This window comes from Diadema antillarum, unplaced genomic scaffold (assembly GCF_040938485.1).
Source record: "Diadema antillarum isolate AM-2024a unplaced genomic scaffold, OU_Dant_1.0 seq00001199_RagTag, whole genome shotgun sequence".
In the NCBI taxonomy this organism is placed as follows: domain Eukaryota; kingdom Metazoa; phylum Echinodermata; class Echinoidea; order Diadematoida; family Diadematidae; genus Diadema; species Diadema antillarum.
In genome coordinates this window covers 121,899-140,567 of record NW_027271993.1, presented here as the reverse complement: position 1 = coordinate 140,567, position 18,669 = coordinate 121,899, and the positions used below count along the sequence as shown (strand labels likewise).

At 39.7% G+C, this 18,669-nt stretch overlaps 1 protein-coding gene across 1 annotated transcript in view; it reads right to left on the bottom strand.

Moving 5' to 3' along the window:
* Positions 1-18,669, bottom strand: part of LOC139744626 (uncharacterized) — a 59,754-nt gene that overhangs the window by 24,285 nt on the left and 16,800 nt on the right. The window contains exons 2-6 of the mRNA XM_071655056.1: positions 11,072-11,238; positions 4,164-4,513; positions 1,754-3,103; positions 1,103-1,173; positions 33-114 (exon numbers count right to left, since the gene is read on the bottom strand). Of these exons, the coding sequence (XP_071511157.1) occupies positions 33-114; positions 1,103-1,173; positions 1,754-3,103; positions 4,164-4,513; positions 11,072-11,238 (2,020 nt within the window). The remainder of the gene's footprint in view (positions 1-32; positions 115-1,102; positions 1,174-1,753; positions 3,104-4,163; positions 4,514-11,071; positions 11,239-18,669) is intronic.

Genomic DNA, 18,669 nt, shown 5'->3' with positions numbered 1-18,669 from the left:
ACAAAGTCGTCGCTGACGGAGAACTATCTCACCTGAGGAGGGTTGTACGCCACCTTGTCTCTCTCTTCTAAGTGACGCTTGATGCACGCTAGCTGCTTGCTCCTCGATTTCCACCTAATCAAATTTGATAGAGGGAGTGTGTGAGTTCACATTCCTAATTCTATCAAGTGTCTTCTGGTGTGTCTGCCACATACTTTAATAATGACAGTAATGAAAAAATACAACTTGTGCATTCTAAATGAAAGAAATCAGAGAACATCATGCAAACGAATCTCGTAAAAGTGGAAATTTTTGTGAGAGTAGTTTTTGGCGCTCAGCCGGGAAAGATGTAGCTTGCATGTTTTTAATTCTGTGAAATCAGAAATATAGTATTACATATAGCAAGCAAAAAAAAAAAATTGCACGTTTATATTTTTGCACTAGTTTCATGTTGCGAGAAGTGTGCGAAAATTTCCACATTGCAAAAATTTCCACTTTCACAGAAGTTAATCTCTCAAAGGTTAGGCGATCATATGTTGTTGTTTTTTGGTGCATACAGCATACCAGTAAAATTGTTCCTTAAATTTAAGAATTATGCAGCTTGATAATTATAAAGCCTATATGACATGTAGTAATTGCCATTATACAAATAGATCTACACCCACACAGTAAAAAACATAAACACACATGTAGTATGGGTTGCATCTCACAACCCTGAAAAAGGCCATACAAGTATTGACATACACAGTAATGTAAAATGTGCACTAAGTTCTCTCTCGAGAGGTATACACTAAAACCTGTATACCCTGACAAATTAAGGAGAGTACTGTATAAAAGGTTGCTATTGTAGATATAATGTACAATGTAGGTGGCAAATAGGGACAAACTGGCAGCCCATTGGAAGTTAGAGCTGTAATTATATCACACTCATGCCTCCCAAACATATATCAATGTAAGAGGCCACAGAATAGTAGTAGCTATTTGAGAGATACATCTTGAAAAATCCTACTTTCTAGTTTCAGGATACAATATCTTCAGTGATTTACCATGCCATAAACTTTGACATCGCAGATGAAAACGTAACTTCTTTTTCACTCCGTTAACATGGATCATAAAATCTCACCTGTGTCTTAGTCTGTGAATGTACTGCACTTCTGTTGTAAACCTTGTGTTCACATGGAGCTTGCACTCCGGCTGGGTGAAACAAAGCAAAGCACGACAGTTGTAAATCATCACCCCCACTTTCACTTTCTTTCAGTTTCAAACACAACAGATTTTGAGGCTCCAAATGAACCAAAGTGGACAACTTATTAAAGAGATGTTTCTCACCTGATTAGTCAGTCAAGTGTCAAATGGAACACTATGGCTCATTTGTTTCACTCTATTATACAAAATGGCCTGACAGTCTACTTCTTTACTTCATTGACGTTTGGATGATATGTAGAAAACTAGTAATCTTAGCCGTGCCAGCTCCATATGCAATGGCGCACATACCTGCTCAGATTTGGCCTTCCAGATTATCACAGGTAAAGGCTTTCAGAAGTTTTACCAACAATCCTAACTCAGAATATCAACACAACCTACAATCTGCATCTAGACTCTAAATGCTTCTGCAGTTGATTTATTTACATGAAGGACATATTTTGGCCTATCTTACAGGCAGCTGTCACCGAGAACATACACACGGCCTACGTTCTAGAGCAAGAGTATCTACAACCAGGTAAATGTCTGATATTTGGAAGATGATGCCGACAGGCTAATGTGGCTCTCTTACCTTCCATCCATCAGGAGGAATAACCCTGCATATTCCATAGGTACTGAGCTGTTCAGCGATTGACTCCATGAAGGTCACGGGGTCACTCCACTCTTCGGGACTTGGTCTCAACACCAGGCCCTCCTGCACGTCCTTCACAAACTCACATGGTCCCGTCGGCACGTCCTGCTTGGCGGCATGGGCCGGCGACAAGCCATTCTTGGTGCGATTCCTCTTCGGCGCCTGGGCCTGGGACTTCTTTGGTGACTTTCGCTGAGGTGCAGCCGGAGCCGTGACCTTTGGTCGTGCCATCTCCTTGTCATTCTTCAGGAGCAGCGGGTTCCTGACCTTCTTGGACTGGGTGGTGGCTTCCTTCTCTCCCATCTCCTCTTCATCCTCCTTGATCTTCAACTCAGTCAGCTTCCTCTCTATCTCACAGTTGAGATGGGGCTTGGGGGAGATCATACTGTCTTTCCTGAGAACATTGTTGTTGAGGGTGCAGTTGGTGAGCGGGATGGTCAGCTTCTTGCTGATGCCGTTCGTCGACAGGATGGTATTCATGGCGTCTGCTTTGTCCAACAAGGAGTCCTCCATCTCCACGGCCTGCACCCTGTCCCGTAGCATCATGGAGCTGTTCCGCAACTTGCGGGAACTCCTCCTCTTGAACTCCTTCAGTTTCTTCTGCCTTTTGGCCGTCTTCAAGACCTCCTCGAGGGCGTCATCAATGGCAAGGTCTCGGTCGCCATTTTTATGCTTCGACGGCACCTTCATGGAACAATCTTGTGAGTGGCATGAGCACTTCTTTTCCTTGCGCTCTCTCCTCGTCCCTTTCAAGAGCTTAATTTGACTCAAAAGGGTGTGTCCATTGGCAGGACCTTCCAACTTCTCCAAAACGTGGTTGGACCCATTCAGGACACCCCTTCGCTCCAACTTGAGCCGATCGGACTTCCTGCCTTGCTTCTCCCTCAACTTGCTGTGCCGATTCTTCGGAGCCTCCTTCTTGCGGCAACTCTTGGCTGTTGAGGTAGCAGTGGGGGTTTGGTCCCGAGTGTTGGCTAGTCTATGGTTAGTGTTGTTCAAAGGCACGCAATTGTTTCGACCGGAGGTTCTCCCTGAGGATCTGCCCAGGCTGGCCTTGGCACTGGTCTTCCTGCTGGGCCGGAGGGCATCCTTGCTGCTGTTGGCCTGGCAACGCTTGTTCTCCCAAGGAATGATCGGGATGAGCGGGGGTGGATGTCTGTTGTGGGGGATGGCCAGGATTGGTGGAGGCACTGGGGAAAGGCTTGGAGGCAGCTGTTGGGTGCTGCCCAAAATGCTCTTCTGATTCGTCTTGAACGAGTTTCGAAGATTCTTGGTCAACTTCCCAGATGCCTACATCACAAAGAAAGAAAGACAAACAAATTTAGCTTCTCCAAAATATTGAAAGCACACAAATTAATTGCATTTTATAGGTACAGAGTAAAAATTTGAAGTCAGGGTTTGTACTGATCACCATTGAATTTAGAAAAAAAAAATTGCCCCTACGAATACAACTATTATCTTGTAATAGTAGTAATTAAAGTAAAAATAACAATACTGATAATATCAACAACAATAATAGTAACTGGAAGAAGTGTAAATATGCATCTCTGCTTGCATGACCTGTCAAACAAATACATATTAAAGTTAACTTGAAATTAGACTGAGATGGAAGATGTGATGTTGGGTCAGCAATGCTTTATGAAATATTCAAACAAGATATGTCATACTTTCTACAACATCACAATTGTTCCCATAATCATGATAATTATCAATCAATTTTACAGGAGACTTCCAGATGATTATCAGACTTTTGCATTTGAACATCTATAACTTGGGTATACTTGGTACAGAGTTTCAGAATTTATAGTAATTAGGATGAGGAATAAAAATGTCTTCAAAATTCACAACAAATCACAACGAACAAGGATGATGACATAGCAGCTTCACATAAGAATGCATGATTGGGTGCTCAAGGAAGCAGAATAAAAGAAGAAAGCATGCACAAGTTCTACACAGGTGAAGTTGTTAAGCAAGTGGTATTGTAATGAAATTACATTGCTACATTACTGGTATATGTGAGCCTCGTATGTCATCGTTCTTATTCAACGAATTTTAATTTGGGTTTTTCAGAATATTGGCTTATCTACTCAAGGACTACAATACATTGTAAATTCCACAAATCTATACAGTGTACATGGCACTATCGATTTACGTATTACATGATGCAAAATTATATAAATTGTCTGGAATGCCCCTTTCACCTCTCAACTGCTTTGATCATAAAAATTCTACATGTACATAAAATACACTCTGTATCAAAGACCATTATCCATAATTTTTTTGTATAATCACTGTTGTATTTGCTTTGTGATATGTAAGTATCCATGACAACAAGCTGCCTCCTCTTCACCTTGAATTGTCTCGCGTCCAATCTCAACCGCCGCTCCTTCAGTTTCAGCTTCTGCTGCAGGAGGGCGGGCGAGGCCCTGTTGGATCTGGGGGCCGAGGCCTTGGCGCTCCGCGGGGGCGTGGCAGTGGGCGTGGCAGTGGGCGTGCTGGAATCATCCTCCTCCTCCCCCTCCAGTGGGAGGGGCTCGATGCCCGCGATGCTGACGTCCTCGCCGACGCCGATGCCGTCGAAGCTGCTGCCGCTGCTCTGCTTCTGTCTGGGGGACTTCTTCAGGCCCGGCCACCTGGTAGTGGGCGTCGGCTGCTTTTGAACTTTGAAAAGATCGAGACTGGGAGGTAGAGCTGATGTGCCTGAAATGAATAACAAAGTGATGAAGACATTAATGAAAACTTATGTAGTATAGTTGTGGCATCCTCTGGTTTGTAAGTGTTAAATATCAATATATTTCCTTTTTAAGGAATGTTCATTTTCTGGGACTAAAACTGTGAAATGTTTTAATAAACTGTTAAAATTCAATATCTACACCATAATAAAATGGGTGTATTAAATGTTCCTCTGCAGCACTGGAGTTAGCAAATTTGAATCCCTTGCTGTGATGCCCAAAGTGGATAGTCACAGTGATAACTTTGTCTATACCACTCTTCAATCTATTGCCACATGGCTTCAAACTCTACATGTGGGTTCCGGTTACACACCATTTCACTCACTCATCACAAGTTCACAAGTTAATGAACAACAGCTGGAGAAAGTGTATGCATACAGTGTACACACTTTGCTGTTGTTGTTTTGCTCTCTCTCTATTTGTCCTGTCTCTAATTCAATGATTTGGGCTGATCACGGAGAGGTTAAAACGAAAGCACAAACAACATACAATGTACTAGGATGACGTTCTATACATATTGCTTCTCCCTCTATTCAGCAGGTAACATGATTCCTCATGAACTCCTACATTACAAAGGGCATGCAGGCTTACCTCCCCCTCCCCCTCCCCCTCCCACTCCCATTCCACCTCCCTCCAACTCCTCCACCCTTCCCAACTCAAATGTCGTTGTTGATGTGTATACACTGGTATCAATTCACAATAAACGTCATTGTATTGAATGTACACATTTATCTACATCAGACCATTCTGGCTTCTGATCGCCGTCATTCACGGGAAGGGAAAATAAGACAGATGCATAATACTGATGGGAGTAGCTTGGAGAGTGAATTGACAAGATGAATCACTGTAAAATCCGTATACGTCAAACATCAGTCTTCCTTTTCTTCTCCCTCACAAAAGACATGGCAATCTACGCAAACTTTGGTATTTACAAGTGGTAGACGTATCTCATGAACTCACATGCCCACATTCACACAACTGCATTGCACTCTGACGCAAAGACACGCGCAGACGACGTACAGACATGACCTTTGAAGCAAATTTGTGATGCTTACGAAGGCAGCAGCAATCAATACATCTTTCTCTCACTGCACAAATTAAGTAGAGCACACCAATTGTGGTCTCAGCTTGAACTAGATGTCGGCTAACAAGATCATTTACAATATTCAACAAGTCTCTTTGTAGATTATGAAACTTCTGTCAACTCGGGGGGGGGGGGGGGGGGGCAGGGGAGGGAGATTGGGCGAACAACTCATCATGAAGACTGTTTGATGATTTACATGGGAAACCAAGTTTTTTGCCAAGTATGTACAGCTCAGAGGCACTTCCAAAATGACTCACTTAAAACTTTAGTGTGATCCACCCCCCCCCCCCCCCCCCCCCCCCAAGCAGGCGGCTGATGAACGAAACACAGAACACAATATCGTCCCTAATGACACACAGAATGCTGCAGATGCTGTTGAAATCTCCCAGCCTACTACGAGACGAGACAAATGCGCTTCCATTGAGAACATGGGAGGTGAATTGCTTGTTTCCTGTTTCGGCTGAAGCACCACGTACCTAGACATGCCTGCATCGAAGTTATCTCACGCCACCAGAGACATTTTGCCGCTAAGTCCTTTTCCTGCTCGCTTTCCATTATCCTCATTGCCGTTCTTTGTTCACAGAAACCAACTTTCCAGGAACAAAAGAAGAGTTCCCCCTTCCGAAGGAGGAAATAAACTCTGGGCACCAGCAGATCTCAAACACAGCATCACAATTTCTTCCACTGACCTCCAAATTAACTCAGGAGGTCCCCTTAACATAGTAAAATTAAAATGGTATTACAACATAAACTTTACAATGTGAAAAGCACAGAGCTATAAGATAAAGAATGGGAATAAGGACTCACCAGATTTTGATTGGAGGGGGGAAAAATCCCTTATATATGAACAATATAGTCGCTTATCCCTAGTATGGTTACTAGGAGGGGGAAGTGAAGAGGGTGAGTTGGATGCTATTTCAACCACATACAAATGTATCATGCAGTCTCTATGGATGACTGCTGTTTGCTGTACTCCCTAAAACCTCTCTCCCCACCCACCCTCTTGCTCTCTCTCTCTCTCTCTCTCTCAATAAGAAAGGGGAAAAAAAGAGAAAAGACATGACTCAGATTTACCGCTCTTCTAATTCGACTAAAAACAAGGCTGTGACTGAAATACTTGTATGAAAACCTAGACGTCAGATGATTGTGATGTTCATGTACAAGGAGGCCACAGCATGACAACAGATCTACAGGCCACTCAAGATTTCTCTCATCCTCCACCCCACCCTACCCCCAAGAGGACAGTCTCCCTCTCTCTACCCTTCTATCTCACCCTCCGTCTCTATCTCTCTAATCCTTGTCACGTTGTTGAGTACTCTTCACAGCTTGGACATCAACAGACATACCACCAGATTAAAAATAAAAAAAAAATCATAAAATTTGCAGTTGGGAGACACAGGCAAATACAACCACCCAACACTCTTGGCCTTTTATTGCAAACCAACTCTTTAATGCTTGAGATGATTGGGCCACAGGCATTTAAAATGCAAAACCTGTCTTGTTGGGGAAAGGGGAGTGATAAACACAGTCGCAAATAAGCGAGGGATAATAATGAAAATGTAGGTGACTCTTCTGTCACTACATTATACTGTGAATGTGCCTCTCATTAGTGGGGTGGGGGGGGGGGACGACAAGACTTTCCTTGGGTTTAAGAAAAACACAGAAGAAGTCTGCGATGTTTGTATCACGGCCATGAGGAAAATGAAACTGTCTGCGCTTTACGTAATCATAGCGTGATGACATTCCCGCGCATCCCTGGACGGTAGGACTTCACGATAGAACTGAGATTAGCACCCTTTTATCAGTAGTTGCCTTTCACCAGTCTAGCATAGATACTGCACACAGTAAAACCAGAAATGTTTGTGTGCATATTAATTTCATTAATTTCAGGAGAGCCAAGATTTTTTGTGAATTCAGAATGCACGCCAAAGTTCTTGTTTACACTACATATGCATTGAATGCCTTTCGGCAATTCACAAAGATTTCATGCCACAAAAATATCTTGCTTGACATTATTTTAGCATTCATTCTCAAACAGACACATGCAAGTTTTTCCAAATGTACACCTACATGTATGTAAATGTATGAATACATTTTTACCATCGTATATTTTGCATACATGATACAGGTAATACAGAAAATGTGAAAGAGACAGGTAGAGGAAGAGCTTGGGAGGATTGACTCAAGAGAGGATGATGCCCCAAATCGGGAAATATACTGTAAAACACGATATATTCGCGGCATGAAAATTTCACGAATTGAATCCGACGTCCTTTCTCATGGCATGAAATTTTCGTGAATTGCCACTGGCATCCAATGCATAGCGCGTAGGCAAGCACTTTCGTGTGCAATACAAGTTCGCGAATGTTGGCACTCGTGAAATTCGAGAAATTAAAATGCACACAAACATTCCTCGTTTTACAGTAGCGAAAAGACGTGAGAGCCGTTGCTGTGACGTAATTCCGGCCACCCCCTCGTTGTAGGGGACAAACCCGCATAAAACTGATATGATGATGATGATGATGATACATACAATCTTGTAAAAACTGTACATACATGTGGCATACATATACAAATAGAAAGAGAGAGAGAGAGAGAGAGAGAGAGAGATAGAAAAAATAATAAATCTTTACACGTACCCTGGATTGACGAGTCATTTGCGATTGTTGAATGTCATTATGATAACAGTTTACATTGGCCAACACAAGGACAGCGTATATAATTTTATCCACTTCTGGTCAAGTGTTTTCACAATAATATTCTGGCACTTGACCAGTTTTAAAGGAGCAGAACGTGGTATAGAGCTGTGTTTTTATCCTTTGTTAGATCCTCCATCTCTTGAAAACACAACAACGCTTCAAACGTGTCGGTGTAGTTCCAATCATTACTGGTTTAGAAAGTTGAGTGTGGCGAACTATTCAAAGAAAAGAACGCACAGTTTCTATGAGTCCAGTGATCCAATGACTGTTTTCGTGCATGTTGAAAACATGCAGAAACATGAAAAGTATTCCCAGTAGAAGGTGATTTGGGTTTTCAAAAATGGAAAAATTTACATGGTGAATTATGATAAAATTCACGGCATTATTGTTCTTTGCATTAAACATTTCCTTGTTCAGAGGCATGGAAGCAATTTGAAGTCTACCCAGTCATTCAACAGTGTAGTATCAGAAACTAGTAGCATGCTATTTTCTCTCAGTCCCATGAGCTCATATTGATGTACAGCTTTGATGCTTCATCACTGCACCTTGTGGCTCAGGCAGTATAGCAATGCCATGATATACTTTCGCATTAATCTGGCATAATTTCAACAAAATTGAGAGTATGGAGCCCCTGTCAGACTCTCTTCCCAGGTTCATTAATTCAAGAGAGGCGCTTGAACGCACTTCAGAGTCAATCAAATTGTGACCAAAAGTAGCTACTTCTCTGTTAATTAATCTATCATAGATAATAATATTAGTAATAGCACAGCTGAAGTAGTTCTAATAATGATAATAATACTGATGACGACAACAACAATATTTACAATGATATCATTCCCATTACCACCATCAACTTTATCATTATCATACTGCTATTACTGTCATTGTTACCATTTCATTATCACCAACATCATATCATTCGCCAGTTTGGGACATGACATATGAGAATTCAGTAGCAACGATGACATCACGTGTGCTAATGAAGTTAATCTCTGCATGAGTCGCCCATATTTGACAGTGAGCTGAAATTACCCTATCTCCCCGATACGCACAGCCTACCGTTGTCTCCCCCACCTCTGGAATGGCAATGCGTTCCCTCTTCATTCTACGACTTTGCACAGTTTTTGCCATTTTTCATGAGCATGGCATTCCAACAAAAGACGCAGTCTGCAACAAAGACTATCGCAGTTCTTGAAATCAACACCATTTCTCACCGATGTTGTTGTCAATCATAACAGATGATGGTATTATCACTCAAGAGGGATTCATTAGGTTTCTTTTCTCGACTGTCAATATATGTAAATGATGCTCAATTTCAACACAAGCTCACACACAAAGGTAGCCTGTAGCCATAGTTTAGAAAAAAATGTGGAAAATATGCCAATCCCTTTTCCATATTCCACACTCCATGCAAAAATTAAAAGACATTCTGTATTCAACCCAAACCATATCTGAAAGCACTTCATATTCCACCAGTTTGCCCAGCATGAAGAGGCTTTGAGAAATACACATGTAGCATTAATACAACAACAAAATTGTAAATGTTTGAATGACAAAATAAGATAATTCACTAATTGATATTGTACAACATTAAAAAAGTAGTATACTGATTAAAGGTTTGCTGCTGTCTTCAGTGGAAATATGTTTGCACATTAAAGGCATAATTTACCATTTGTAGGGTATGAAACAACAACACAGCATTAGTGCTTTAAAATAGTTCTAAAATGTGAGTGAGTGATAGAAGCAACCACTGTAAAAATTTGAATTGGTAAAATTGATGTTAAGTATTGTTTATATACAATATGTGAACAATAGTTATAATAGAAATGTTTCCACACTAAACCGTCTACAGTTACGGTTTATTGAGAAAATACAGATATCTCTTTATACTCTTTAGGCTTTATTGCGAAAATTTTATATGATAGGATGATTTGTGGTACAACAGACCTACACATATCTATTAAATGTCATATCTTGATGATTTTTTTTTAAATCACTGCTCCCAAAGGTAAACAGGACCTTTAATAGAAGTTCTGACACACAAATGATACTACTGGAGTTATCCACTTTATGCTGAAATAGAAACCTACGAATATGGTTTAATTTCCTCTGAAACAACCATGACAACCAGTAACACAACGGCAATTTACTATTTTCCTTTCAAGAAAGAAAGATACAGGTGCACTCAGCTCTGATAAACAAACATATCGAGATGCAATATCATCGGTGTTTATTTTCTTCTCGTTCTAATCGATCAGATCCTAGGGGACTTTGCTGCAGAAATTATTACCTTGTCATCATTAAATTGGCAACTCTAAATGTCACTGCATGTTAATCAGATGAAGATTGTAGGAACTGGTTACATGCATTTACTCTGCACAAAATCAGAAAGAAATTTGCAAACCCTGAGAAAGAAACAGGATCTTCTAAACTGTATTGCCAATTTAAGAATCATTTTTCGATTTAGTGATTAAGAGGATTGCTAAAACTTCTGTAACAAAAAAAAAAAAAAAATTATGTATGAACAACAATGAGCTTAAATGCAACCTGAGAATTTCTTTTCTTTTCTTTTACTCAACCTTAAAACAATATCAATGAATAATAAAATGAAGAATAAAAAGAATAAATGAAAGAATTACAAATAAATTTAATCATGATAAAAAGGTTTCAGTATTAAACCACACAAACATGTTCTTCTGGGTCTTGAAACAGTTAAAGTACATTATGAACACAGACGCCTTACCTCTAAGACACAGGAATGTTAAGAAGTCTTCAGTGGAGGGACAGTGGTCAAAGATGTTGGATGCCTTGCTGATGACCGATTGTCCCCCATTCTGGACTTTGGACGGTGTGCAGCCAGGACTGTAGGCCAGTGGGTAGGCAAACTTCCTCTGGGCTTGGACCTTGGCCCTGCAAAGGGAGGAGAAGGGTGAACAAAATATAAGTGTCATTCATACAGACAAAGTATCGGGATGTTGATCGCGATTTTAATACTGAGATTTTTTGCGCCTGTCAAGACAGCAATAACCCGATCATGATAATATGCCGACGAAATTGCGTATGCCCGAAATCTACTGAAATGGTGACCCTTGCCATTGTGTTTGTGCATTGTTGTGATGTGTGTTTTGTATGATGGGATAATAAAAATTTGAAATTTTAGCTGCAGCGTTCACACAATCACCATGGAACTAATTACCATGCTTTTCTGAAATCATCACTATAATTCCATAATAATCGGACAATTTCTTGGGATTCGAATAGTGATGCTGATAACGCTACTGAGTGAGATTTATATGTCCACATAGGCAAAAATCTTGAGATTTGGATCGTGATGCCAACCTTGAGATTTGTACCCCACTAATTTGTGTCTTTGCAAATCCCACTATTAAGGTCCTTTTGGTCTAGCTCAGTTTTTGTCTAATCAAAAATCATCATCCAATATATTGCTCTTCTCTAGGAACAAATTCCTTGCACGCTTGGTCAAACGAGAAGACATGTCACCTCAGCATAGACACACATACGATACTGAAGCAGAAACTTCTGTACAACCAATTTTTTTGCATTAGGTCAGTTTCAGTGCAGTTTCAGTGAACCTTATTTCGTCAAAATTCTTGAGGATGAGGATATTTTTTGCACATGATTTCAATATCTCTTATAAGTGACATATCAAGCGCGTTGTCATTTTTGAGATATTTCATCAGAACAAAAAAAATACCAAAAAATTTAATAGAGTCCCAATTTTCTCTCTCTTCTTTTCTTTAAAACAACAACAACAAATATTTCCACACTGAAATTTTTCATGTTTACAATACACACTTAATCTCTCTTTAGGGTACATTTACAGCAAACTTTTTCGGCTAGAAATATGATTTTGCAACCGTGTTTTGTGGTTTACATTTTGCTATAAACAGTAGTCGTGATTACAAACTTGGTTTCGAAACATAAACTGTGGAAGTGTGGTTCAAAACCTTGCTTCACTGTATGGGAAAAAAGTTTTGAAAATCTTGTAAATGCAACTGTGATCTCAAACGAGGTTTAAATGACGTCACAGTTGAGTGTTCCCTGTTTGACCTACGTGAGTAACCGCCAGGGGACAAGCTGTGCATAATGAGATGCGCAATGGCACAGTCTGAGTGAGCCAGAAACACGCTTGGGAGAAACTCTTTTATAAATCCCCCACTGTCAAACCACGTTACAAAACCACATTTCTCTGTCTGCGAAATCTTACAAACGAAGCCTCAATTCTGCAGAGAAACTTGAAAGATCTCCAATTATGGAAATTCACAACGTTTAATACGTGTACAAATGGTATGCTTGACTGCATTGAGCTCTATCGGTTACCAAGATCTCACTCTACAATTACTCTGACATCACACTAGCTGTTTGATCTGCCAGATTTTTTTTTCACTATTATTTATAATTACCTATCCTCTGTTAAGAGAGACATGATCTGAATATCAAACAAAACAGAGCACTTTGCTGTATGTTTACAATGAAGGCGGTATACAATTACAACATCTCACATAACGGTGTAACCTGCAGAGAGCAATGCCCGGATGTGATTGTTTAATCAGATACAGCAAAGATTTGATTGCATATTAGTGGGGGTGGCATGACATTTGCTCCGGCGACAATTGCTCCGGTCTTATTTTCTCCAAGGACTTAGGGTTTGGGTTAGGGTTGTGATAGGGTTTTAGGCTTACTTTGATATGAGGATTAGGATTAGGGTTAGGGTTATGTTTGTGGGTAGAACTTTAAGTTTGGCTTAACGTGCAGATATTTCACAGGAGCAATTGTCGCAGGAGCTAATGTCATGGAACCGCTAATGGGATAGTGGTAAAACAGTGGCACCATCATCTTAGTACCTTTACAAATGTGATTATTCTGACTGAGGTCATGAACTCAGAAAAAAAAAATGATCCATTTAGAATTCCTTCAACTTCTTCATTCTTTATCCAACTGAACTGAAAACTTCTCTGATCTGTCCGTTTCATCATACTCCATCTTCTTCAAGTCAGTTTCACTTCGAGGGGAGTTCTTGTTCACACTCTTTTAACTTCATTCCATTTTTTTCTTTCATTGTCATCACTATTTGTAGCAAGCAATGCTCTCCCTCCGATTGATGCCTTCAAAAATCAGATGGATTCACTTGGTCGCCTCTTCTGTCATTTTGTTCCAACAAATATTGACAAACTGCAGAATTTACCGAGTGACCTGCACGTGTCAATATTTTCTCTGTCTGGAGCCCAACCCCATCCATCAGCGAAGAGTCAGAGTGAGGCGGGGGAGTGGTATGGCAGTTCATAAATCTGTTGCCTTGCTACTCTCGCAGATTTAAATCATAGCTACAAATGGCACGCTCTAATATTTAAACAGACAGTATATCAGTCAGTTCTGCATAGACCTATTCCATTTTAAAACACTGTAACTTTTGTCGGCCATATAAGGGGGGGGGGGCTTCCAAAATACAATGTGTAAGAAGATAAGATGACTGTTGTCCATATTCAAGCAAACCAACAAATTGCTCATGAGTATACTTCATGTGCACACTGTATCTCACTGTAAGCTCTAAATGTTGGTTTTCAAAATGGTGCTCACTGCAACATTACTTTTTTTTTCAATAATATTTATTCACTTCCATTCAAATGATACCAAAACTAGCCATTCAATTTTGTATTACCGTACAACATAACAAAAATTATTCCGTTTTCAGACTTGGAAAAAGAAATTGATTGATATGACACAAGCACACACAGAAATACACACAAACACAAAAGTGCACACAAATGCATCATATTTGTGAACATTTGCTTCACTAATGATAAGTTCGATTGTCACATGCACATGCACAGTCTACGATTGAATTGTTAGCCAGCTCACGGCTGACTGCCTATCAACTGATTTCCCCAGGTAAGACATCTAGGAACCTGTTCAAAAAATACATATGGGCATTGCTCAATACAGCCATATCATACAATGTATAATTAAATACTACCTTTTTCATACGTAGATTAATCACACATTACAGCAATAACCTGCTAAATGAAGATCCATATCTGAGAAAATCAGTTGTGCATACAGGGATATCTACAACCATTTCACAACCATGTGTCTTCTTCCAACTCCCAGAATATTTATCACACTGAAAAAACATATAAAAAAATCTGTCATAAAGAATGCCATAAAAGTAACAGAAACATGAGAAAATTTATCTCTAAATGGCTTCCCCTTTGTCAATCTTGTATCATCAAATTCAAATCTCTAGTAAATATTTTGTTACATTAGTGCTTGCAGGCTGTCAAAATGTATACTGCAAACAATGTTTCAAAATTTGAAGCTTTTAATGTGTTTGCCTACTGAAAGATACAATAGCAGTTTTGTTGCTAAGGTAACTCCTAATCCCATCCCCTCCCCCTCCCCCCTCCCCCCTCCCCCCTGAAATGGGGGGAAATTGTCATTAGCAAATCCACTGCTGTGCTATCTCTATAAACAAAAACACTAGCATCACTGAAAACTCATGAAATGTTTAAAAAAAAAAAAAAATGGTTCAGTTTTAGTGATTGGTCTAATCATCAAATGTGCACCCAAGCAACCCCTGCTTCTTTGGGGATATACTTCTCATTGTTCAAAAACATATTGCATAAGCTATGACTACTGGAGATTAATTGTAGGTCTCTCTTTCAACTGATTCTCAGGCAAATACATTGACTGGATTGGGTTTCCAAACTGACCTTTACATTCAACTGCTTTATTTATTTGAATATATCCATGTTCATGATTAAATCCATCTAACTGTTTCTCTTTTCCCCTATCCTATGCTGACAGGGTATCTTTCCTATCTTTGTAATCTCTGGCAGGAGGTTATTCTCATCGATCTAATCATATGCCAACCCCAACACCAGTCTCCAGATGTAAGGAAGCATCACGACCAGTATCTCGCTGGCTGTCCTGCGCATGTAAATACTTCCCCCCTTTTCCGTGTTTTGTCTCGGAGCCGAAACCCACTCGAACCTGCATAGGCTTCACTGGCTCCTCCCCCTATTAGCCGATCTACTGCTTTTCCTATTGATTGAACTCTGTATCACCTCGGCTCTCTCTCTCCACTCTTTTCTCTCGGATCCCTGCCTCATGTAGTGAGCTGAACAGAAGTGGGTCAATTAGTGGTAGTCAATAACAATAGGGATCACTGGGGTCAATTAAAGGTGATACCTCCCCCTTTTCCATACACACAGGACCAGGTCTGCTCTCAATGAAAGTACAAACAAACCCTACCCCTAGACTGGTGTTGGACTCACATGCACTCATTAAAGGAACCGACTTGCATAGCTCGCATGTTTCCATGCATGTCTTTTGTTAAAGGCATAATTTACCATTTGCAGATGAAATAAACACCCAGCATTTATGCTTCAAAATAGTTCCAAAATGTGAGTTTGGGATAGAAACAACTAATATAAAAAATTGAATAAGTATAATCAATGTTAAGTATTGTTAAATACACAAAATGTTAACAATGGTTATAATAAAAATGTTTCCAGACTAAACCATCTACCCTTTGATGAGAAAATATTGATATCTCCTTATATTTCCGGTTCTATTGCAAAATTCTCCTTATGGTAGGATGTTTTGTGATACAACTGACCTACACATATGCATCAAATGTGATATCTTGAACATTTTTTAAATCACTGCTCCCAAAGGCAAACAGACACTTTAATCATATCAGTAAAACATGGAAACAGGCAAGTTATGCTCAGTTTAGGGGAAGGTGCATTCCAATATCTTTAGTTACAACTTACATGTAATCATACCAGTACTTTAACAATGATTGACGGAACGTGTCAAAGGCAGAATCTTGGTTTGGAAGGTTTATGTGAGTGTATCCAAGCAAGGAGGTTCAAGAGAATGGAGTCACAACTGTGGTGTTTCCTTTGAAGTCACGTTCGATGCCGCCACTCGAAAGTATTTGAAGCATGTGGCAAACTGGATCTGCCGTGCAGATAGGAAGACAATTGACTCACGTCTCATTGCATAATCATCAGCCACTTTCTTTGTGATGGTAATTACTTTTCGCCATCCCTACTTATAGAAGATAGGTGGTATATAATGGTAAAGACATGGGGATGCGCAAATAGAAATTGCGCAAAAAAAATGATGAAATGAAAATGAAAATTACTTGATTGGCCGTGCCCGGACACTAATCTGATATATCTACTAATATAGAATTATACTTAGAAGATTATTCCATATCAGTTTTATTTGGAGGAATTAAGTGGAAAAGTGATAAAACCGGCTTTCTAAGAGGGTACAGTTCTAAATACTTTCACATGATACAGCTCTGACGGCGGCATCAAACCCCGTCACCAAAGGCACAGATGCACCTGTGGAATTCTTTTGTACATCAATAGAAAAGTGACATCTGTTTGAATAATTACAGTCAGTTGGAACTCCATCTCTTAAACCTCCTTGATCCAAGTAGTCAGAAAAAAAAAATTGTAGAAAGGTTATCATGAAATGTATAGCATGCATTTATGGCCACAAATGTGTTGTTGAGGGTATCATGATTCAACACAAATCAACAAGCATTTGCATTCAAGAGTTCCATTTAATCCTCTCAGTGCCATAACACTTGGAAATACCACACACATCCCATGAAGAGCGGCTAATGGAAGTAGAAATAGGATTAGGCTTGACTTGCAAAGCATCATGGGAAATAAAAACTGAATACGCAAATGAGATCTGAAAGCTCTTCCTTTTCGCCTGATGCTATGTTGATATCAAGCACTTGTCATAAATTTCCACGCACATCACAATTTCCTGTTTTGCAGGTACTCCTACTTCATCCTATATCTGTATTTTGCATGTAATTGTATTTTTCCTGTTACCAGAAAAACAAAAACAAAAACAAAAACAAAACACGCTGGCATCACATATTAGTAATGACTTACAGTCTGTACAAAGGTAGTTTAAAAAATCATACCTACATAGAATACAGGACTACATTACCAAAAAAAAAAAAAAAATTGTCGCAAGCACTATAAAGTCTTCTTACACGGATGTATGTATGTGGTAAAAACATTAATCATGTGTTAAATGACAACACTGTTCGTTAGCAAAAATGAATGACAAAGCATTGAGTTATCCCACATCCAATTAGCTTCTCAAACTGCCCTTTTTGTTTGGTTGTTGTTGTTGTTGTTGTCCTTTGTTTCTTTTTTTACTGTGTACAGGATTCTGTCAAGTTACCACGTGCTATTGGTCAAACATTTGGACGTGATTCTTGTCAAACTCTTCTGTACTGCTGTAGGATACTTTCTCTCGCTCTGGATAATCCGATGACCAAAAAAAAAAAGAAAAAAGAAAGAAGAAATCTGCAAAAATTTGAATCTGAATCTCTGCTAAAGCATGCAGGTATACGACATTCATTATTCAACGCCATTCAATCTCCGTGTCACTCCAAGGTTCTGGCCTACATTCGATGACGAGACCTAACTAGAACCCTTTCCGCGCAAATGAAGTGAGATGAAACGTATGGCCCCAGACAGCGGGCCTTGAATGATGTACATTTACTGCCTACTACCAAGTGGTATCATCACCACTTAACGGCAAGGTTGTTTTAATCACAGCCATTTTACAATAAAAACCCACATATAAAGCTTGCCCAGGGTTAACACAAAACAAAAACAAAAGCAAAACAGAAACCTGTGACCTCTTAGACATGCAAGTGATATCCACAAGACATTTGCCCCACCGTGCAACATTTGTTCCATTTTTGCTCTCGCCCAAAATGCATAGCAAAAATGCTGCCCAACTATGCATTATTTGTTCTTTTGTTTTCCCCCACAATGCATCATAAAAATGTGAATGATTTATGGTACTGACTGATAAAGAAGTGGTCTACACATTTGCATTCATGCATCAGTTGCAGAAACCATAAAACAAATGCGTGCGAACGTACATGTACTTAGGGCTCGTACTGATTACATTAACATACAATCTATCAGTTGACATCTTTTCTCCTCTCGAGGATCCATTATGAATGAAGGAACAGAAAACGATAACAACAAGAACTCAAAAGCAGTACCTGTCCTTGTCAATTTCATTTTCCGGGAGCAAATCAGTGTTCATTTTTAGGAAAAGTTTGATTTCAGTTGATGTACATTTCAAACACAAATCACATCTGACGATCTAAAACAAGTAGTTCTTATCACAGCTGCACATATGAAATCCACTGGATGTCATTTCTTGAGAAGTATTCAGTTCCATAATTAGTAGCTTGTCAAAAGTAGGTCAATAAAGATTTGTGATGAATGTATCTTGACATCAAAACTGGCAGCACTGCTC